The sequence below is a fragment of the Botrytis deweyae genome (genome assembly GCF_014898535.1).
Source record: "Botrytis deweyae strain B1 chromosome Unknown BDEW_013, whole genome shotgun sequence".
Taxonomy (NCBI): domain Eukaryota; kingdom Fungi; phylum Ascomycota; class Leotiomycetes; order Helotiales; family Sclerotiniaceae; genus Botrytis; species Botrytis deweyae.
Genome location: NW_024066220.1, coordinates 654,924 through 677,582, shown reverse-complemented (window position 1 = coordinate 677,582; position 22,659 = coordinate 654,924). Strand labels below are relative to the sequence as shown.

Below are 22,659 nucleotides of genomic sequence, written 5' to 3'. Positions count from 1 at the left end.
CAGAACACATTTGTACATTTCTCTTCTTTAAATGTTATAAACAATCGAAAACTACACCTTCCAACATCTATCCACACCATCCCTCTAATTCATAATGTCGAAAGCCGCTTCTGCGCGAGCAAAGTTCGCAGAACTTCGTGCTCTTCGAGAGTCTGGAAAGAAGCGTCTCGATACTTACGAAGTACATCAGGGAGAGGATCTATATGAAGAGGTTGACGAAGAAGGGTACAAGAAGGTCGTGAGAAATCGCTTAGATCAAGATGATTTCGTCATCGACGACAACGGCGAAGGTTACGCAGATGATGGCCGTGAGGATTGGGATCGAGATAATAGACGAGGCTACGGAACTGAAAGTGAAGAGGAGCTTCCTACGAGGAGCAAAAATGGAAAGGCTGGTAGGTTTTGGAGGCCCTTATTATGATTGCACTTCTGACAGTCTCATAGCAAAGAGGAAAAGAGAGGAAGAAAAGGCCAAAAAGGAAAATATGGACAAAGGCATTAGCAACTATTTCACCAAAGGGCCGGCAGCTGCTCAGCAAAAGCCAAAGGTAATTGCAAATAGTCTGATCTGTTTACGCATTGCTAATTGTGGCAGCCTGTTAAAACGAAGGCAGATGATGATTTCTTAGAGGGACTTTTAGGGCAGGTAGACACCAATGTTCCTCGGCCAAAAGCCCAGCCTTCGAGAATTAGTAGGACGCAGGAAAAGAGGAGGACGAGAGCTCTATCCCCATCGCTAAACGAATCTCGACATACGTCAAAAAGAACTAAGGTAGCGGATAGTCGGTCTGCCAATACTACGGCTGCGCCATCTAGCCCTCCTGTCTATATGGGCGACGACGATGATCTCATGGCGGGAATTGACGACGATGATATGCCCATTGATGAACCGCAGCCTTCATCTCCTGTGGCGAAAGCTGTCGAGAGAAGACTTCATATCAGTGTTAAGGAAGAGGAAGAGGATGAAGACATGATGGAGGTCGCTCAAGCAGATGGTATCACAGCTAGCAGCGTCAATATTTCCGGGACCAGGCCTCCGCCCAAGTTGAAGAAGGAGCTATATCCAACCCCCACAACTTCATCCCCACCTCGCGGCCCAATTGACGAAGTGGATGCATCGTCTTGGAACGATGTTACGCAACGATTGAATGTTATGAACAGTAGCCAATCTACGGAAACAACGTCCTTTGGAAAACTCGACTACAATGACGCAATTGAAGAAGATGGAAGCCTTCACATGTTTTGGACTGATTATACTGAGATGCACGGCAATCTGTGTCTTTTTGGCAAGGTCAAGAACAAGAAGACGGGCACTTTTGTTAGTTGTTTTGTAAAAGTCGACAACGTTTTGAGGAAGCTCTTCTTTCTTCCACGACAATACCGTCAACGTGACGGTCGGGACACAACTGACGAGGTGGAGATGAAGGATGTCTACGAAGAGGTTGATAGCATGATGACCAAAATGAAAGTTGGGATGCACAAGATCAAACCTTGCACTAGGAAATACGCCTTCGAACTGCCTGAAATACCGAAGGAAGGCGAATATCTGAAGTTACTGTATCCCTACTCAAGTAAGTGTAAAATCTACCATCTAGCTACTCGACTGACCACTCTAGACCATGCATTAAATGCAGACCAGCTAACCGGCTCGACTTTCTCTCATGTTTTTGGAGCAAATACTCCACTCTTTGAACAATTCGTTCTATGGAAGAACATTATGGGTCCGTGTTGGTTGAAAATTGAAGATGCAGACTTTGGGGCTCTTAAAAACGCTTCTCACTGCAAATTAGAAGTTCAGGTTACAAAACCAAATCTGATTACTCCCATCAGCGATTCTGATAATCTCGAAGCGCCACCATTGACTCTGATGAGCATTGCGATGCGCACTGTTTTCAATGTCAAAGAAAATAAACAAGAAGTTCTCGCAATCAGTGCACGCATTTATCAAAACATCTCGCTAAGCGATACCACTCCACCTGAAAAATTGCCTTGCCAAACTTTTACTGTCATGCGGCCAAATGGATCACATTTTCCCATCGGATTCGAGGGTGTGGTTAAACAGCGTTCGATAGGGCTTGTCAAGCTAGTTAAGCAAGAGAATGAGATTTTGAGTTACTTCCTTGCTCGTTTGGATTCAGTTGACCCAGATGTCCTCGTTGGCCATCAATTAGAAGGCGTTGATTTTAGTATTCTACTAAGCCGATTTCAAGCTAGAAAGACCCCGCAATGGTCACGAATCGGTCGAATGAGACGTAGGGAATGGCCAAGCTCTATGGGGAAGATGGGCGGAAACTTCTTTGCAGAACGTACGCTAATGTCAGGGCGTCTAATGTGTGACTTGGCCAACGACATGGGTAAATCGACTATGACGAAATGTACATCTTGGACCCTTACAGAGATGTGCAGCCTTTACTTGTCAGGTACTAACCGTCGAGAAATCGACAACGAGGCTGCATTGAAGACATGGGCTACTAATAAGGATGGCCTCATGGACTATATCAGTCATTGCGAAGCAGACACGTACTTCATTGCAGCTCTAGCCTTGAAGGTTCAAATGCTTCCTTTAACCAAAGTTCTCACTAACTTGGCTGGAAATTCTTGGGCAAGAACACTTACCGGTACTCGAGCTGAACGCAATGAATACATTCTGTTACATGAATTTCATCGCAATAAGTATATTTGTCCTGACAAAGCTGTTTTCAAAGGTAAACAGCAAGTCGAGGAAGAGAATGCTGATGAAGAAAGTGGGGATGTTAAGAAGAAGGACAAGTACAAGGGAGGTCTAGTATTTGAGCCTGAGAAAGGTCTATACGATAAATTCGTGCTTGTCATGGATTTCAATTCTCTGTATCCCAGTATTATCCAGGAATATAACATTTGCTTTACTACTGTTGATAGGTTAAATCTGGTAAGTTCATGCTCTTGCCATTAAAAGTCATATTTTACTAATAAGTATAGTCCAATGACGAGGATCGGGTTCCAGAGGTGCCAAAAGATCAGGATCAAGGTATCTTGCCTAAACTTATTGCCACACTTGTCAGTCGACGTCGACAAGTCAAAAGTCTTATGAAAGACAAACATGCAACCTCGGAGCAATTGGCGACTTGGGATATTAAACAGTTGGCACTGAAGCTTACTGCTAATTCTATGTACGGTTGTTTGGGTTACACCAAATCTAGATTTTATGCTCGACCACTTGCAGTTCTCACTACATACAAGGGTCGTGAGATTCTTCGAAGTACCAAGGATCTGGCCGAGAGCAAATCTTTACAAGTTATCTATGGTGATACAGATTCCGTCATGATCAATGCAAACGTAGATAATATCCAAGATGCTCTTGCAGTTGGAAACGACTTCAAAAAGTCTGTCAACGATTTGTACAGGCTATTAGAAATCGATATCGACAACGTGTTTAGACGTATCCTACTTCAAGCTAAGAAGAAATACGCTGCCATTAACCTTGTACAGGTCGATGGAAAGTTCATTGACAAAATGGAAGTCAAGGGTTTAGATATGAAGCGTCGTGAGTACTGCAACTTGTCAAAGGAAGTTTCATCTCAACTTTTGAATGAAATTCTGTCTGGTGATGATTCTGAGGCTGTTATCACCCGAATTCACGATTATTTGCGAGAAATTTCAACAAAAATGAGGGAAGGAAATGTTCCTGTTCAAAAATATACAATCTACACGAAACTTGGAAAAGCGCCAAAAGATTATCCTAATGCCGATAATATGCCTCAAGTTCAAGTTGCTTTACGGGAATTGGCCAAGGGGAAACAGGTCCGAAAAGATGATGTTATCGCCTACATCGTGACAGGAGAAGGGAAAACATCTGAGAATGCCGCTAAACGTTCATTTACCCCTCAAGATGTAATGAAGCGCGATTCAGGTCTCAAGCCAGACGTTGAATGGTATCTTTACAAACAAATTTTCCCACCCGTCGAAAGATTGTGTGCAAACATCTCCGGCACTGATACAGTACGCCTGGCTGATTGTCTCGGACTTGATGCACGCAAATATAGCATCAATAACAACAACTCGGCGGGCAGCAATGAAGCAGAAATCCATCCCCTCGAGAGTCAAATTGATGATTCTGTGCGCTTTAAGGATTCAACTCGTCTCACTCTCCGCTGTCGATCATGCAAAGCTATGTTCGGATTCGAAGGTATACTCAATAGTATGGAGAATTGCTCTCCGTCCGGTATAATCTGTCGCTGTGGCACCACTCTCTCAACCCTTTCCATCATGACACAACTCGAACATCAAATTCGTCAAGAAACATGTAAATATTATGAAGGCTGGCTCGTGTGCGATGATCAAGCATGTGGTAATCGTACCAGACAAATGAGTGTTTATGGTCATAGATGCTTGGGACCAAAGGGGTTGGCTCAAGGATGTTTGGGCAAAATGCGATATGAATACACCGAGAAAATGATGTATAACCAATTGCTTTGCTTCTCCAGTTTGTTTGATGTGGATAAGGCGAAGAGTAATGCTAGGGGTACGGAGAAAGGTAAGGCTTCTTTTACTTTCCTATCTTGAAAGGAATTCGTGAGACAGAAACTAACATGAAAATAGAACTCGTTTCAGCATTAGCAGAACACAACCGAGTCAGATTTGGTACGCTAAAAAGTGTTGTGGAGAAATATCTGGATAAATGTGGTAGGCAGTGGGTTGCGATGGATAGTCTATTTGGCAAATTGGGTTTCTCGGCTTTGTGAGTTGGATAGATGGATGGAGGATACAGAATTAGCTTTGTTGGTATATGTAATGAATTGATGGGTGCATGAATGCATGGGAGTTGGGTATAATCATGTGTTTTGACACTGGAGGGGGCGTTCGTAGTGTAAGCATTTCATGATTGAATATCAATATCTTGTTCACTTTTGAAGCGAGTCCTCTTCAAGGCCGTCTTCAATAATCTGCAAGTTTATAGAAATTATGGATAGACAAGTAACACCAAAAATGACCCTTAGAACCCGAGTCTACTTGCAAGAATCTAGCAAATCAAAGTAGAAGAAATGAAGATGATAAATAATAAGCGTCCAACTTCTTGTCACAATAGACAGTGGTGATGGGATTATTCGAACCTTTCTTGACGCCCAAAATCTATTTATTCCTAACGTGAGAATGGCAGGAAGCATTGCATGAAATCGAGATAAGTCTTCACAACATATAGATCTCAAAACTGGCCTTCGAAAATGTACGACTAGATTACGGTCAATGGAATGAGTAAAATTAGCATTCGACTGGTCATTAATATTGAGAAATGAGTTGCGATGGGAGGACTTTGAAAGTAAGAGAATTGTGTAGTGTAGGTCGCGGTTTAAGTGGTATATATGTGGTAGTGATGGTAGTTTCATTTCTGTTTCTGTTTCTTGTCCGGTTTCACTGGAGTATATTCGTCTCTTCTAGAGGTTTGTTGGGTGTGGATGGATAAAAATATTCATCATTAGGTACCTATCTAGACTCTGTTTGCGGATCTCAAAGTAGAATAGAATTCTAGAGGTCTTCATGAGTTAGACTTGTAGCTTGAGTCGATTGCTTCTAGAGAGGTCGATCTGCAGAGTTTCCACGTCAGATATCATCTCTGGAATTATACTCGAGGTTTTATGCCCACAGAAACGTGAACATATGAATCGATCAGCTGATGAGTATTTTACTGGGTCTGATGGTAAAATTCATGTAATGGATTGCATCGATGGAGAATATAAGGGAAGTAACAAGGCTACACTATCCATTTGACGACCTCGAATCACACCCTTCAAGACGGTTTCGAGAGAGCTCTCTTCTAAGAGAACAGTACGAGACAATGTAGTATCGAATAGTCACTGGTGCACTACTATACCAATGCTAATGCTAAATAAATCATCTGTGATAAAGATGTAAAATATGCCAAAAAAGCAAGTTTAGATACATCTTCAATTTAAAGACTCTTCAAGTATCCATTCGAAAGACAAATCTATAAACGTAGCCATGATATCGAAATGATGTCATAGAGTGTATAGTATCATAATCAAATGTAAATCCTGGTCGTATGCAGGAAGGAAAGATATCCTAGCGACCCGCTCCCCAGAAAATCTCATAGATGTGTAGGTATATAAAACAGATCCTCGTAGAGAGTACAACTATATCCTAGCTTTCTCTTTAGTCAAACCAAAATGGAATGAACTATACCCTAAATTCTATCAATTCATTTCCCACTGTGACCTATTTCCACAAAATCAATAGAAGTCAAGATGCGAAGCTCTTCGTCCGTGAACAGGGGCAAAACTTTCGTCAAATCAATAGCATACTCATTGTCGGTAAGGGAATATAGTCTATTAATGAGATTTCAAGAAATGACTGATGGTGAAGATAATGATAATAACGACAATAGCAATGACAATAATCACAATAATAACAATTCCCCATTCGTCCCCTACAAATCAAGCAAGAAAATCCAACTTGACGGATCTTGGCTATCATAATGATACCAATGATTCAAATTGGTTCGAAGTAGATTCATCAACACACTTCTCACCTCCCATAATTTTCCGTTTCCGCCTGGAACGTGTGATATCTGGAGAGGAAATGTATAGTCGAAGTGGAGTTGTTATATACTGATATTCGTGGGTTTTCCAGCTCGGTTTTGCGGAGAGAGAGGAGTGGGGAAAAGATAGGGGGGAGTGGATTCACTTATGCACTCTGGTGTCTGTGAGTATGTGGTGTGCACAGCAGGGTTTGGATACTTGTGGTTGGGTATATAAGGCGTGGCGCTGCTTGTTGGGTTCGAGAATATGAAATGATAGCTTTCGTGATCACGTACAGGAATGGAGAGTGAGAATGTGATATGACGTCCCTTTTGAGCTCCGCTCTTGGATGGCTGTTGGAGTTGGAGCGAGTGTAATAGGCAATGCGAGTTGGAGTGATAGTTCCAATATATGTTGTCGGTTTACGCCTCTCACTGTTATTCATGAAGGTGTATATGGGATGTCCGAAAGATAGAAATGGCAGTGATGAGAATTGAATAGCGATAGTGGATTGACAATGATGGTGTATTTTTGCTGAATATTCCAGAAATCTGAGAGATCAGGTATTTAGAGGGAGCACTTGCGGCGCGTTCTGAGTTTTGGAATAGCGTCACCCCTTTTCTCTGTTGCAAACTCTGCTTAGAGATTTGAAGAGAAAAGGATAGATGGATGGGTTACGTGTATTTATAGTGAAGCCATCTGAGGCGAAAAGGTAGAGAAGAGAAAGGTGTAAAAACAAGCGCATGATATGGGCACGCAGAACCAGATGGATTAATTTATTATTTCAAAATACCATTGCTCCACTGCTCCGAACCTATCATGCTAGATTAAAGTATCAACTCCATACACCACCACTCGATAAAATATGACCATTCCTTAACACCATACCATCTAAGACTCCATGCCATGCACCAAAATCCCACGACCACGGCCAGCGTCAGATATTCACAGTCAGCCCCCAAAATACACATCTCCCCTTCCCCTTTCCCTTCCAATCATCTCCCCGATCTAGGTCCACTCGGTAAACCCGGTCTCCTTCCCGCTCCAGGTCCTCCACTGGGTAATCCCATCCCCCTCCTCGGCGCCGGCGGTTCATACCCCCCACCACCAAACTCCGCCTCATTCGAAGCCCACGGGCTCGTCGCCGCCATAAACGGTTTCTCTCCTCCCGAATCATAGCTCGCATCACCACCCGACGCACTCGCATTGGTATTCATCGCGCTGCCCTTCGATCTCCCCATCTTCAATCTATCTCGCGCAGATAAACTGCCCGTTGCGCCTGCACCCTGCTGACTCGCGAATGGACTCTGAGTGCGAGCCGGACCGGCTGTTCCTCTCGCGGCGCGCAAACTCCCTGGTGGTGGCGAAGGCGCATTTGTTCTTCCTGTCGCGCCGCCGAAGAGACTGTTTAATCCTTGTGAGCCGCCTGGTGTAGGAGACGCTTGACCATATGTCGAACCGACGGGTTGGGTATACATTGGTTGGACGACAGGAGCAGGTGCTGGACCGCGTGGATCGGGGGGAAGCCACGCTGGCAGATTTTGTTTCTTTTCTTGGAGATAATAGGTGCGCATTACGCGGCAGAGATAGGTGTCATCTTCTGTATCGCCGTCGGCTTCGCCTTGGAATATGTTTTGTCGGATCGAGGTTACTTTGGAGGTAATAGAGTTGAGATAGGAGGAGTACATTGTGTTGATTTAAGGACCGTTGTTGGACCAGCGATGGCTAAGGTTGTGTGTCGCAATTGAAGTCGGTTGGTATGCGGTGATTCACCGACAATAAATTCAAAGAATTTGTTGTTATTGTTTCGAAAGTATGGCTGGTCTTGAATTTATGGTGTTTTGTAGAATGGTGTCGCAAATTAGTTATGAAGTTATGAATTTATGGAGAGGAAGTATTAAGTTGAAACTTCCCAGGTTTCGCTGCAAGATAGAGATCTGACCCCACCACGCCAAAGGATGAGACTAATAGGGAGGCCGATGAAAGAGCCACTGATGGTACCGGTATTAAAATTGATATGGAATTAATCACAATAAGTTAATCAGTCAATAATTCATTTGGTTCTTTCTTCCAGAAAGTGTTCTTGAATTTCGCTTGCTTTGATATACATAGCCAAGTAAGAAAGCTGTCTACAGTACTATAAATTAACAGCTATTTTTGAGGGACCAAGAGCACCAACACCTATAAAGAACGCCCAACCCCAGGTATAATGAAAGTCCATGCATTCCCAGATTAGAAAGCCAATTCTCGTTGTGGTCCTTCGAGCTCTTGTTCGTATTCGACTTCCATCTTCGAGATTCTCTTCTTTGGCTTGGTTTTGGAAATTGGTGCTCTCTTTCTCTTTGCGCCAGTAGCATTCTTCTTAGCCTTATCATCCTCGCTGCTGTCACTCTCACTATCTTCGCTATCTTCTTCACCAGTAGCTTCCTCCTCATCACTTCCAAGCCAATCCTCGATATCTTCCAAATCCTCTTCATCTTCTCCCAAGTCACTAACGTACTCTACGTCGCCAACGCCCTCTTCATCTTCATATTCTCCTTCTTCCTCAAACTCATCCTCTTCGATCCCTTCATCCATATCCTCATCTCTAGTTCCTTCTCCTTGTCTCTCCAGACCTTTCAAAACCTTCTTCCAAATAGATTCGCTGACGTTCAATGGTTGATCACCATAAGCACCACTCCTCAATCTTTCAATCAATTCTCTTTCAATCGCTCTCTCAACCTTAGCAGCTGCCATTGCCTTTCTTTCTCTGGTTTCTTCTCTTCTTCTAACCTTAGGCGCCATTTTTGGAACAAGTTTTTCGCCCAATCTATCTTCCTCTTTGGCCAATCTTCTCATGCGAACACCGACTTGCGTCAATCTTGTGAGTCTCTGCTTGCACTTGTGAATGAGGAAGTTGGGCCAGTACTTCAATTTATCGTCGATTTGTACCAATGCATTGGCATAGTTGGAAGATAGCTTTACGCGCTCCCATAATTTCGATGGCATGTGTGCTCTTTCAATTGTTTTCATGTAAAGGTAAAGTGTACCGGTTTGAGGATTTGCGCGAATAGTAGCATATCGGGAGTTTGCGAGAGGACATGATTGTCGATTACAGAGACCAGTAACATTGTATTCGTTGCGACAAAAAGTTTGATCCTTCGTAGTCCTGATATCATTAGTAGATGAAAAGAGCTATTTATATAATGAATCAACGTACTTGAGCTTGAAAGAGCAGAATTGTTGGTTAATAACCTGCCAAACGATTTCGTCTGACGACATGGTGATTGATGATTTTGAGAAGTTGAAGTTATTTCGTGTTCTTGAAGACTAAACTCTCTTTTTCTTTTCCTCACAGTACGAATATTTTCCATCAACTTTTTTTCGGGGCAAAACGAATTCTGCCAGCGAGAGCGGTGAGATGGTCACGTGTGACTGGAGATCAATCCATCATAGCTTTTATCCCTGCTCTGATTGGTCTATGCGTCGACATCACATAGATCGATTGACATCGACTACCTACTACAACGCTCACCGGGAGTGTCGCCATGATTTTGTTTCTGAACGTATGCTTTTGTTTGGAATAATGTCTAAACTTCGATTTGTTTTTATTGCTGCTGAAATTCTAAAAATGCTTGACATAATTCCTCCTTTGTCCTATCAAAGCGCTGGCTATAAAAAGACTTGAAAGGATCGTGTATTGTACCGAAGTTTTCCCTGCTCGTTTACTTCTTCCAGGTACCTACTCATCGTCACATCACTTCCACTCACTCTCGCATCACACAACACAGGTTCATCTGTCTCCTTCATTGAACAGCAAGAGACTCTCATAATCAACGCTATATATCTATATTTTCACATAGAGATCCATTTCGATAGGAATCAATAATCTATCACGTGCAACAAACGTAAAAATGACTTCAACACATCCAACTTATATCTACAAAATCATTCCTTCTGATGCGAAACCTACTTCACCACTTCCAGAAGTCCTTCCAGTCTCTGATCTCGATAAGAGAGATGGATTTGTTCACTGCTCTACCTCGAAGCAATTACTAAGAACTTTGAATGCATTTTTCTCGTATGTTCTTGTACCGTCTTCCTTCGATTTCTACATTCTTTCCAGCGTATCTTGGCATCTTCTCCGTGTCATTGCCCCTAATTAACGCTCAATTAGAAACGAGTCCCACGTCTACATTCTCCGCATCAAGTATGAGCAAGTAGCTCCATACATCAAATGGGAGAATGCAGTGGGAAAGCAACCCGAAGAAATAGGCGGATGTTGGGATACAGAGGGAAAAGCGGGATTCTTTCCTCACATCTATAATGGGTTGAAGGTTGGAAAAGAAGAAGTCGATGATGTAGGAGAGTGGAGGAAAGCAAACGAAGGTTGGTCCAGTGAGGACTGGTGTTGGGGAGAGGTGGATCGTCCCATCTAATTATGAGATGGGAAGACTACAAGGATGCAAGATAAGCTTGGAGACAAACAATATTTACAAAAGGTGACTTTCCCGACTTATATTGCGTTTGTGATGGTGTGCTTTGGGTAAGAAGCGTCGCGAGGTTCGTGATTCAGACAGATCCAATAATCTAAGAATTGGTACATCTAATGTCTTGGGAAACAGTCGAACGAAAGCCAGGTTAGATCTGGCACTCTGACGATATCACCGTATTCTTTGATACTCGAATTCAATCACAGGTCGACATCAAAACATGATCCATTATCTACCTTCACTTACTTTCTTCAAAAAGTGGCCCGCCGCGTCCAAATACACTCTCTTTTTCAAAATGGTCAAACTAGAGAAGGCATATTTGTGAATTCGAGACAAGCAATGCCCAGATGGGTTTCTTCATATTTGAAGCTCTCATTGTGGCGAATGCTAGATCAATCTCGTCGTTTCCTATTTCAATTCTGTAAGGAAAACGCGGCAGGCGCAATAGTTACCAAGTCATATTCATCCTAAAACTTCCAGCTAAGTCATCCTGCAACAAAACATCAAGCTTATTACTTCTCTCAAGTTATTCTCATTTGAACTTGACTGCGTTTATTTCTTGGAGAGACTAATAGCATATTGTATTAGCACACTAAACATTTATAATCCCGAACAAATCGTTCGTTAAAGAGCAATTGGTCGTAACTGTTTGTTGCAAGCCAATAGCTCATCGGAGGGCATCGACATTTCCATTACCACTGACAAGGATCTCATCATGGCTGGTAGAACTATAGATGAGCAAGCAACGCTTGGAGAACTATATAATGATGGTTTCTCGGAAGTACCTCTGTCAAATAATGAAGAGATGCCGGATACCCCAAATTCGCCTTCCACAAAAAATCCGCCGAATGAAGATTATAACTATGTCAATACCGAGCAAGTGAAACGTTATACCTGTCCGTATTGCACAAAGAGTTATATAAACACTCGCGAATCGATGTCACATATTGCCCCTGTTGATATGGAACAAGAGGAGGTTCTTAAATGCCCTCATTGTGAAATCCCTTCCATCAGAGAGAAATTACAATTCACGGAGGAAACAATAGAAGCAAGACCCAGAAAAATCTACACACCGATTTCTACGGAAGCGAAACGTTTTTTATGTCCGTATTGCAAGAGGGCATTCAATACTTCTTTCGAAACGATGTGGACCATTGTCCCTAAGATTACCGAGCAAGGAGAACTTCTTACATGTTTGTATTGTGTAGAGTCTTCGCTGAAAAGCACTTTGGAATCTCATGCCGATACGATGTATGTTTTCCATATTTCGTTCCTCGCTTCAGCTACTTCCAAATTTCTTGACCTATTCACCTAGCCTGATACTCATCACAATCAGCTAATTATCATTATTTCTATAGGTTCCGCAAGTTTCCTCACATTGCCATCCCAGCCGATGAAACCAGTTCCTCGAATAGTAAAATTCATCCTTCGCACCAAACATCTTTCCCAGACCAGGCTTCAACTGGTACACCATCATCACAATTTTTGGAAGGGATCATTCACACACCAGCTTCTCAAATTTCGCCTGATCAGCAACCGGCCTTCCAAACTATTCTCGATCAGCAATCAGCTATCCAAAGTACCACCAATCAACACTCAGTATTCCAATTACCCTTTAATCAACAACCAGCTTTCCAATCTAGCTCACATGAACAACCAGTTTTTGACTCGAACTCCCATCAACAACCAACTTTCCAATCTAATCTTTATCAACAAAATCCAGCTATTTACCCTAACCCTAGTCCGCAGCCAGCTTTCCAAATCACTCTCGATCAGCGATCAGGTATCCAAAATATCACTAATCAATACCCGGCTTTTCAAACTGCCTTTGATCAACAACCAGCTTTCCAACCCAGTCTGAACCGACCATCGATTTCTCAATTGAGTTTCAATCAGCAATCAACTTTCTCACCCACCCACCATCAACAACCAGCTTTCCGAACTAATCCCTATCAACAACCTATCGCACGACCTACCCTCGATCAACAACAGCCAGCTGTTCGGTCTAATTTTAATCAACAATCAACTTTTGGCTCTAACACTGATCAAGAATTGGCTTCCAACCCCTTTTCCCAAAGCGATCCATTTGAAACGTATAAATGCGAATCCTGTGACTTAGAATTCTACTCTCAGAGGATTCTGTCATTGCATAAAGGCCAATGCTGCGAATCTAAAGTGGGGTATTTCTGTCCGGAACGAAGTTGCTATTTTCACCGAGAAAATCATGAAAAGGGGTTTTTGCACCTAGAAAATTTGCGGAGACATGTGCGAGAGAAACATAACTATTCACACGATTATCTTGTTTTGCGAGATTATAGAGGTGAAGTCAGAGATTCACGTGCACTTCTTGGATCGCGTTTTCTTTGATTGGTAGACTTCTCGGGGACGCGGCATTCATGTATTTGGCGGAGAGGGATATCTACGATTGCCCATTCAGCGGGAAAATCACTCTTGGATTTTCCGGGGGGTATAGCGCTACTTTATATACTAGGTATCAGAGAATCACAGCTTCACTTCCTTCTACATTCTTTATAGAATATCGAGATTTCAAATATTCTTTCAGAGTACTTGTTTGGCAAAACTACTCGTAGTTGAATGACTGACTGAATATTAATGCCAATATAACTATGGATTACATCCAAAGTGTTCAAGTTCACGATAGGGTTACCGGTAGATGATCTTCGGTAAATTGCATGTATGCGTGATACTAACTTGATAAACCTCTGACAATCCAGCTATTCAATTTCTTACTCTATCTACCTACTTTCTTCTTCCACCTCCTCTTCTCTTCCCTCTTCTCTTCCCTCTTCTCTTTTTCCTCTTCTCTTCCCTCTTTTCTCCTCTTCTCTTCTCTTTTCCTAACCTTATATATATGTATACTAGATTATGATTATGATTTTGAGAGAAGTAAATGATTTTGAGAGGAGAAGTGAAGTGAACTAAATGAAGTAAAGTAGGCAGGTTAATCGATAATCAAGAATTCTATGAGGTAGGTAGATATTTCTATAAGAGACTTAGAATTTGGAATTTGGAAGAGAGATTTGAAAAAAAGATTTAAAAAAGAGATTTAAAAAAAAGATTTGGAAAAGAGATTTGAAAAAGAGATTTGAAAGAGATTTGAAAGAGATTTAAAAGAGATTTAAAAGAGATTTAAAAGAGATTTAAAAGAGATTTAAAAGAGATTTAAAAGAGATTTAAAAGAGATTTAAGAGAGATTTAAAAGAGATTTAAAAGAGATTTAAAAGAGATTTAAAAGAGATTTAAAAGAGATTTAAAAGAGATTTAAAAGAGATTTAAAAGAGATTTAAAAGAGATTTAAAAGAGATTTAAAAGAGATTTAAAAGAGATTTAAAAGAGATTTAAAAGAGATTTGAAAGAGATTTAAAAGAGATTTGAAAGAGATTTAAAAGAGATTTGAAAGAGATTTAAAAAAAAGATTAGAAAAAAAGACTGGAAAAAATATTTGAAATTTTTTTTTAGAAAAAGAAACTCGAAAGAGAAACTCATTCATTCACTTACTTACTTAAATTAAAGAAAAAAGATTCTACTTCTATCGTACTGCTTACTGATAGATATTTATACCTATCTAGATAGGTATATATATATATATATATATATATATATATATTATAAATATGAATACGAATATACACATATCATCTCCACTGATAGGTATAGAATGTAATGGGTTGTAAAAGCTGTCTTGTCATTAAGCTAAAGCTAAGCTACTTAAATATGTCTACTACGTCTGTTACGTAAGCTATCCATGCCTCTAGTACATAGCCAGCATGCCACATCCACTGACCGAAATGAGTACCTACCTACCTACTCACACATTACATCAGATCAGTTCACATCAATCACATCATCACATCATCACAAAAGACAAATCATAAAATATAAATTGAATATTCTTTTTCATTTTCTCATTTCCATTTCCCATTCCTCACTCACACACTACTCCCTCACTACACCTTCTCCTCACACCTCCCAATCAAACTCATGAAACTTCTCTTTCCCTCCCTTCATACGTATACGTGTATTTCATCTCCTCATCACATCCATCACGAATCATTACTGAAATCGAATCAACCTTCTTCTTGTCACCAAGTTCCAATGACAATCTTCCTTCTACCACACCATCTCATCTGATCTCCTCCCCACGCGTCTTCAACCACCCCCTCTCAAATCCATTCTCCTCCACAATCCCCTTAAACCCCCCATTCCAATCCAATTCCCAAAGAAAGGAAACCCAAACTGCAAACCAACCAATCAAAAGGAAAGGTAAACAACGGTAGAAAAACAAAGATAACCTAATCCTTAAAACAAAACAATAAGTTTGTTGCCTTCGCATGCCAAAAGAAAAAACTAGCTAAGGCTACTCAAACCAGAAATCTTACAAAAGCAGTTGTGAAAACGCAAATGAGACAAAAAAGTCAAGAATTATGCTCCCACTTCCCCCACCCCAACCATGAACCCGCTCGCTTCCATATCAAAAGATGACGTATAAAACAAAAATGGTGCCTGTGACTGTCAATAATGTTGACGAAACTTTTTATCTACTTCTAGCCGAACTCGCACGAGAAGAAACAATGTTTTGCCGAAATAGAATGAAGGCCGCCCGGGCAGAAAGTAATACAAGAAAAGGAAGACCCCTTTCAGTTGTTGTAAAGGCGACGTAAACCGACGGAGTAAACGCGAAGAAGAGAGATCAAAAAATGGTGCTCTTGACTCTCGAATGTGATCGGCCCTTGCCCGAAGCTCCGGAAGCTTTCCTCATTATATGTTCTTCCCGTTTGAGGACCATCTCACACCAACCACCTTTACCACCTGCACGTTCTTTTCCTACACAAGGGTCGAGAACAGACATCCATGCTTCTTTGTCGGCTGGTGAGTCTGCGTAGAAATCAATGACTTCACCATTGTTGAATCGAATACGGAAACCCTCTTCAACAAACATGTAACCTTCCTCATCTTCAGCAAAACCAGACTTGCGACGTTTACCAGATTTGGCAGTAGTCTCTTTTTGTGTTAGTGCTCTGCGATCATCAATCAGTCTATTGGCGTTTGCAAGATTGATAGTGACACGAGGTTGCCTGGTTGACTCGTGGTAAGCCGTGAGTTTGCTTCCTGATAATCTGAAGAAACGACGACGCCAGAACTTGAAGTGTGTTAGTAATGATCAGATCATGTGGGTATGTAAAAACTTACAGGACAGTCACCACCTTGTTGACTCAGGTGGCCCTCAAATTGTCGAGCAACCTCGAGTTCGGCTTCCTTCATCTCGCGGATGCACGCATTCATACTCTTGGGCATGTCATCATCACCTGCACCCTTTGGTTTTGGCACGAAAAGGAGCTGTAATTGTAACTTTCCAATGGTATAGGGAGCGCGCTTTCGAACTGGAGGAGGAACGCTACGTTTGCTCATGACACTCGATGATTGACTGACCTCTTCAGTAGCCCATTCATTGAAAGCAGCCACATCGACATTATAAGGTCTTCCGAAGCAGCGAGTCTCATGATCCTTTAGGCAAACGTAAGATCTACCAAAGCTACCATCTGCAGCAGCAAGCGGTGAGAGGAGATCCCACGCAGTTGGCTGCGATGATTTCTTCAATGCTTGAGCGTCTTGTTGTTTTTGTTGTGCAATGCGTTGTTCTTCTTCCTTTTGCCTCATCTCAAGTTCCTTTCTCTTCTTTGGTGAAGCAAATACTCGGCTAAAAGTCGAAGGTTTTGAAGGTTTTGATGCCTTGATCGGAGAAGTCTGGGCGCGCTTTGGTGGTGGTGGCTTCTCAAGTTTTGCATTCAATGTTAATTGAAACTCAAGCTCATTTGGCACAACAAGTTCGAACTCTTGTCCAATAGGAGCATTTCGTCCCAACTCTAACCATGCTGTAGTAACACAGTGCACACCATTGTCCAAAGTCAGGCTGAACCATGATCGTTCATCTATTCTCATGTTAGTGTGTCAAAAAGGTAATGATTGAGTGAAGACCTACTTTTGGGTAAGGGAAGGTCCAAGTCCTTCACTCCAATGACTTTCACGAACAACCTCCCTCGCTCACTAGCTTCATCAGATGCAGGCTCTGCGACCTGACCTTCTGTTACGATACCTAAGCCAGTGGCATTACTTTCATGACCCGGCATTGGAGGGACTGGTCCGGTTGGAGGCTTCTTGCGTGGACTGGAAGGTCGGGCGCTGCTTCTGCGAGAGCCGTTCCATGGTTCAACGACCCAAGACTGTGGTCGATTATCTGGTTTGGTAGGCGAGTTTCCGACCGATTTGGTATTCCGTGGCTCTCTTTCGTCGCTGCTAGCAACAACTACCTTGGTATTTTGTCGCATCAAATATCCTCGCTGTCGTGGACTCCTGTTAGCATGATCATCCTTTTCGGTTAGGTTGTACAATTCGGACGCTTGTCCAGGTCCACCAGTAAGGAAAGTCGGGCGAGGAGAAGTTAAAACATATGCTACCTTTGAAGATTCAATGACCCGGTCGAAATCTGACTCCAAGTTTAGTCCAAGATCACCGCCGATGTCTAGTGTGAGACTTCGCTTTTTGAAGCTGGGAGCTCGCTGTATGGTACCCCTCTCCGCATCATTATCATCATCGTTATCATTATCCTCATCCTCGGGGTCTTGCTCTCCATTTAATGAAGGGCGATTGCGGTGTCGCTGGGGGATTGGGGGAACGACAGGACCAGCACCACTGACTTGACGCCGAGCTTCACGCATGGCTGCTAGGTCAGAAGGTGTTACGGAGGGCCTAGTCTTGAGTTTGGATCCGCTGCGGGCTTTGATAGTAGCTACTGTTTCGGGAATCCCAGGAGAATCCGAGGGTGGTGGTGGTGTAGGAGAGATCTTAGGAGGATTGATGAATGGGTGTTGGAATGGCTGATCAATCGACGATCTAAATGGTTGGTCCAAAGATGCTCTGAATGGATGGTCAATTGGCTCATCAACTGGATGATGAATCACTGAATCTGACTCTGACATCTCGTCCTCCTCATCATCTTCTTGTGGTCCCCATTCAGATCCATCATATTCTGGACGTGAAACCATTTTCTTGAGTGGCGACATGGGAGCAGGTTCCTCTTGAGGCTCGGGAACAATCTGCTGTGGCTCTGGAGTACCATCCTCGGTCTCTGCCTCGGTCTCTCCCTCAGTCTCTGTTTCTGTCTCTGGTTCAGTTTCCGCCACACTTGCTTTACGCTCATTGATTGGTGCCTGGTGCGCAGCTTCATCGTCCGCCTCTGGTGTTTTGGATCCTTGGAGATGTTCATGTGCCTCTGACATCTGAGAGACCTTTCTCTCCTGTTCGTTTTGAGGTTCAGGGGATGGTGTCATGTACGATCTCAGACTCAGACTCAAGTCTGTATTATCGGCGAGAAGTCCTGAAAACTCGGGCAGGGATATTCTTCTGTTCTCCTTTGCCGGATCCGATGAGATGCTAGAAGGACTGATGTTTCTTGGAGTTGGTGGACCATCCTCTTCTGGAACGCTATTCGATTGGAATTGTGGGCTTTCATGCAGTGGCATTTCGGATGATGTTTCATCGGAATAATGGCTCTCCAATTCAGAATCATCCACCGTCCCAACTTCACTCTCCGTCTGATGACTCTCCATTCCGGATTCGGTACGCTGATACATGTCAGGAAGATTATACATGTCAACTCCTTCCTCGTCTCCAGCCTCAGATTTGATCAAGATGCTGTTTTCGTCATCCTCATCATCCTCGTCATCCTCGTCCGCCGATTCGACAAAAGAATCCTCCGTAGAGGGAATAGGAGTGTCGGGGTCAATATGTGCCATTTCAGCGGTGCTTGGACGTTCGGGACTTGAGCTAGGTAGAGGCGAATCCAAGTTGTAATCTGACTCCCGAGTAAATGGTTCCTGGCCATTGACCTTTCTCAAAATTGATTCTCGTGAGATGCGAGGTGGTAATTGATACGACCCCAATCCTGGAAGATCATCCAATGCATCTTCATCTTCATGATCTTCTCGGTCTTCTTTATCTTCATGGATTTTGATGGGTTGGGCCTCTCGTTCCGGTGTCTGACTCTTACGTGCTCCTGCACGACGCATGCGACGTTCTCGTTGCTCATCTCTCTCGGCAGATTTTGGTCTACCTTCAGAAGACTTTGGCCTATCATCGTCCTGAATCATCATCAAATGCAATCTCTCCTCCAAAGTCAGCTTGTTTCCGTTCATTCCTTGAAGATCTGCTTTGCTGATAGAGGTGGGAGGAGGTGGCGTAGGCAGGTTTCTCGGTGAACTTGTTGCTCCACGCTCAATACCCGAGGACGCCGAACCCCTTCGGTCATTGGCAGCCATACCGGGTAGAGGTGGTAGTGGTCGATGTTCGCCATTTGAGTTTAACGAATCGTTGCGTGTCCCGTTAGGACGCCCCGCCGAGGATGAAGGACGAGCATCAGGCCTTGGACTACCATCTGGACCGTCAAATGGATCATCGAAGTAAGCAGAACCTTGACCATAGCTATTTCTCGGGCTGGGATGTCTCCAGTCATCCGGTCCAACAACTGGTGTCTTTTCAATATCCTCAAGAGAAGCATCGAAGCTATCGTCTTGCTCAAGCCCGTTGTCATGGTAGTAGAGATCTTCTTCGTCATCCTCCTCGGAATCATAACTATTCTCCCGAGAACCTGTTCCAATAGATGATATATCAGGTGTAGCTAATTCGTACTCGTTGATCTGCGGAGGAGCTACATCAAAAGTAACACTCTTCGCATGTCTGTGTAAACTTCGTCCAGGCGGAAGCTCTCGTTCTCTCTCATCACCCGAATCTTCATCGCCAAAGGTATTGTGCTCTGGATCGTACAGTGCCTTGCCAGTAAATCGACTAGTTGCCATGGAGGATTTCGTCGGAGAAATTTGATCTTTGCTGGGTGATCGTAGACCGTTTGTTGCTGCTGCTGCTACCTTCAAGGGCTCTCTGTTCGGGCTCAGAGGTGGCGGACTGGCCAGTGAAATACTGCTTTTACTATCCGTCTTCATGTGGTTATATGGTCGATTATGCTCCGATCTAAACCCTTCCAGACCTTTTCCTCCATAAGCATTGCCTTGTATGTTCTTCGCCAATGGTCTCTCAACAACGGGTATTGACATGGGGTCGTATTCGAGTTTCTGCTCCCTTGCGTACATGGTGCTGTTCTTCACACGCGACGCGCGCTGTAAACGTTCGATGGATGATTTTCTTGTTGGGGATATCGAGGAATCTTTGAACGCATTTTCCGTGCCGACTCGATTTGGTGTGCCTGGATCACGGTTTTGCCAGAAGAGATGTGGAGAGGAGCCTTCGGCGGAAGTGAACGGGGAGGACTGGAATGGAGACGAATCTCCATTGAGATTGAGACTCATCTTCTACGTCAGAATTAGCTTTTAAATCTCCGAGCGAGAGAAATGCTGAAAATCGACACATGGAATTCTTACCTTTGTGGCTTGCTTATAACTTGGAGAATTCCGCCTTTGAGCTGTTGGAGCTAGCTCTGAAAGTGGTCGCGGTGTGGAAGTTTTGACTGGTGATCCAGATGAGATGGAACCTTTCTGAATCCTCAGCGGAGGAACCTGCATTGTAAATATTAGATTTCATGTTTATCTTGCCAAAACCATTACCACCGCATGAGCCTCCACGCGCTCTCTCATCTAAATTTATCTATCGATGTGTGCGCTTACCGGTTGCGAAGACGAAGAAGACATCTTATCAAGTTACCAACTTCCACCCCCAAAAAACCCCGAATGTGTCGTTGTGGAGAAGGATAATCACCTTGCAGTAGCCAGATGTATATTTGTGGAATGTGGGATTGTGGACAAATGACAATGTTGATAAAAAAGCAAGCAGGCCTTTTCGTTATCAGACGCGAGGAATGCGCGTAGCTGGTAGATGGATTTATAGTGGTTCAAGGAACGAATGTATAGGTAAGTTGATTTGTTGAATTGGGGTTACGAAGGAGAGATTCACTCCCGCCTTGAATACTGTACTGTTTGATTTAATGGGAGATTAAAAAAAAAGGAGCTTCAATATTAAAAAAAGGAGAAAGCGGTGGTCGTTATTGACGCGGAAAATGAAGAATCTTGAGGAAGATAGTTTGCAGGTACAGGTACAGCAAAGAAGAATAAATTAGAAGAAAGAGAGGCAAGTAATTGGATGGATGATGTTTGTTTGGGTTGGGGCGAGGGAGTTGAAGGGGGTTGTATCAACAAAAGATTGTCGTACCGGGACCGATTATGTTATCACTGGCTGACTGGACTGGTGGACTGGGCTGGTTGACTGGTAGGAGAGAGAGAGAGAGAGAGGATAGAAGAGGAGAGGAGAGGAGAGGAGAGGAGAGGAGAAGAGAAGACAGAAGACGAAAGAGTATAAAATTGTATGGGGCTGACTTTTTGTGGTTTTAATGGGATGGATTGGGATGGGATGGATAGGATGGATGTACTCTATTACCTGTAATAGAATAATGAAAGAATCGGGCAATCGAAGAATAATCGGATAATCAATATCAGAATAATCATCACAAATATACCTAGGTACCTGGGTAGTAAACAAGAATTTATTTATTATTATCGTATATTATTGTTATTATTGTTAGAATTGTCATCATTATTATTATTATTTATATTATTATTATGCTTGAATGTGCCGAGTTGGGTAACTTTTTCTTTCTTGGAGTATGCACCTAGGTATGTGTGGTAGGGGTGGATATTTAGACGCGTCGCTCTAGCAACCGTGCTCCCTTTTTTTCTTTTCTTTCCTTTCTTACTTTCGTACCTACGACTTGATATCGCTCCCTCAGCCTTTCGACCTAGTCGTAGATTGTAGTCTTGTAGTATCTTTTAGTATGAGTACCTATGAGTACGAGTGTGAGTGTGAGTATGACTATGACTATGACTATGACTACCTACCTACTACCATGCGTATGACTACCATACATATGACTACCATCCATACAAAATCAAAGTCAGATATATAATACCGACCTCTTCCTGACCTCTTCATGACCTCTTCCTGACTACTTGATGCCTAGTATGAAGTGTGAGAAACCTTGAATAACCCCTAATCCTAGTGAAGTCTTCCACGCCCCGCACTAGAATTCAAATGAAATTACAGACATCATCCGATGATTGGCTCCGTAAACTCAATTGTCGCTCCAATTGATAGCCAAAGTTCCAAATCCGTCCCCATTGGATTCGATCCATGGATGCATTTGAGACCTTTCGACTCTTTGGAGCAAGGTAGAAGATTCGAGTATGTGTACGAGTACCTAGTATGTGATCCATCGACAATTATGAAAGAGAAAATCGCACAATGCCATTTGTTCGCCGTGGATGGTCGGGGTTCCTGCAGAAGGTCCAGCGAGGATAATATCGAATGAGAGCAAAGATACACACACGACCCAGCCCGCTACTATATGTTGCTTCATGAACCATCCACCCCGTCGTCTCACATATCAAAAGACGGTATTCACGACATGGAAATCATTGGTTGTTGGCTGCATTGTGAAGAATCCAGTCCATGTAAACAAAGGAAAAAAGGGACACTTTCCGCACGCACGGCGCTCTTCTCCACTATGCGCAGCTTATCATTCATGTAGGTAAAAGTACGTGCAAGGGATTGGGGACGATGTAAGAAGAATGATGCAACCAAGTCCTTCGTACATA

The 22,659-nt window shown here is 42.9% G+C and overlaps 6 protein-coding genes across 6 annotated transcripts; 3 read left to right on the top strand and 3 right to left on the bottom strand.

Moving 5' to 3' along the window:
• Positions 1 to 94: 94 nt before the first annotated feature.
• Positions 95 to 4,721, top strand: EAE98_006330 (uncharacterized protein; the record flags this gene model as incomplete). Its single annotated transcript, XM_038953953.1, has 6 exons — positions 95 to 395; positions 445 to 548; positions 596 to 1,571; positions 1,617 to 2,908; positions 2,959 to 4,513; positions 4,579 to 4,721. The coding sequence occupies 6 exons, from the start codon at positions 95 to 97 to the stop codon at positions 4,719 to 4,721; spliced, it is 4,371 nt and encodes a 1,456-aa protein (XP_038809743.1).
• A 2,786-nt stretch (positions 4,722 to 7,507) lies between these two features.
• Positions 7,508 to 8,200, bottom strand: EAE98_006329 (uncharacterized protein; the record flags this gene model as incomplete). The annotated part of the gene is made up of 1 exon (XM_038953952.1): positions 7,508 to 8,200. One exon carries the CDS (start codon positions 8,198 to 8,200, stop codon positions 7,508 to 7,510), a length of 693 nt encoding a protein of 230 aa, XP_038809742.1.
• Positions 8,201 to 8,744: 544 nt separating this feature from the next.
• Positions 8,745 to 9,773, bottom strand: EAE98_006328 (uncharacterized protein; the record flags this gene model as incomplete). Its single annotated transcript, XM_038953951.1, has 2 exons — positions 8,745 to 9,660; positions 9,712 to 9,773. The coding sequence occupies 2 exons, from the start codon at positions 9,771 to 9,773 to the stop codon at positions 8,745 to 8,747; spliced, it is 978 nt and encodes a 325-aa protein (XP_038809741.1).
• A 632-nt stretch (positions 9,774 to 10,405) lies between these two features.
• EAE98_006327 (uncharacterized protein) lies at positions 10,406 to 10,930 on the top strand (the record flags this gene model as incomplete). Its single annotated transcript, XM_038953950.1, has 2 exons — positions 10,406 to 10,572; positions 10,669 to 10,930. 2 exons carry the CDS (start codon positions 10,406 to 10,408, stop codon positions 10,928 to 10,930), a joined length of 429 nt encoding a protein of 142 aa, XP_038809740.1.
• Positions 10,931 to 11,699: 769 nt separating this feature from the next.
• On the top strand, positions 11,700 to 13,590 carry EAE98_006326 (uncharacterized protein; the record flags this gene model as incomplete). Its single annotated transcript, XM_038953949.1, has 2 exons — positions 11,700 to 12,235; positions 12,343 to 13,590. The coding sequence occupies 2 exons, from the start codon at positions 11,700 to 11,702 to the stop codon at positions 13,349 to 13,351; spliced, it is 1,545 nt and encodes a 514-aa protein (XP_038809739.1). The 3' UTR covers positions 13,352 to 13,590.
• A 1,238-nt stretch (positions 13,591 to 14,828) lies between these two features.
• EAE98_006325 (uncharacterized protein) lies at positions 14,829 to 21,336 on the bottom strand. The gene is made up of 5 exons (XM_038953948.1): positions 20,680 to 21,336; positions 20,437 to 20,571; positions 16,986 to 20,367; positions 16,196 to 16,935; positions 14,829 to 16,145 (listed from the first exon to the last, which is right to left on the bottom strand). Exons 1-5 carry the CDS (start codon positions 20,701 to 20,703, stop codon positions 15,696 to 15,698), a joined length of 4,731 nt encoding a protein of 1,576 aa, XP_038809738.1. The 5' UTR covers positions 20,704 to 21,336; the 3' UTR covers positions 14,829 to 15,695.
• Positions 21,337 to 22,659: the final 1,323 nt, after the last annotated feature.

Bases quoted from the DNA above. Each gene is read 5' to 3' on its own strand.
- EAE98_006325 (XM_038953948.1), bottom strand. From the start codon at position 20,703: ATGTCTTCTTCGTCTTCGCAACCG. The intron at 20,572-20,679 runs GTAAGCGCACAC...TTTACAATGCAG, and splicing joins CTTCTTCGTCTTCGCAACCG to GTTCCTCCGCTGAGGATTCA. The intron at 16,936-16,985 runs GTAGGTCTTCAC...ACATGAGAATAG, and splicing joins GGACCTTCCCTTACCCAAAA to ATGAACGATCATGGTTCAGC.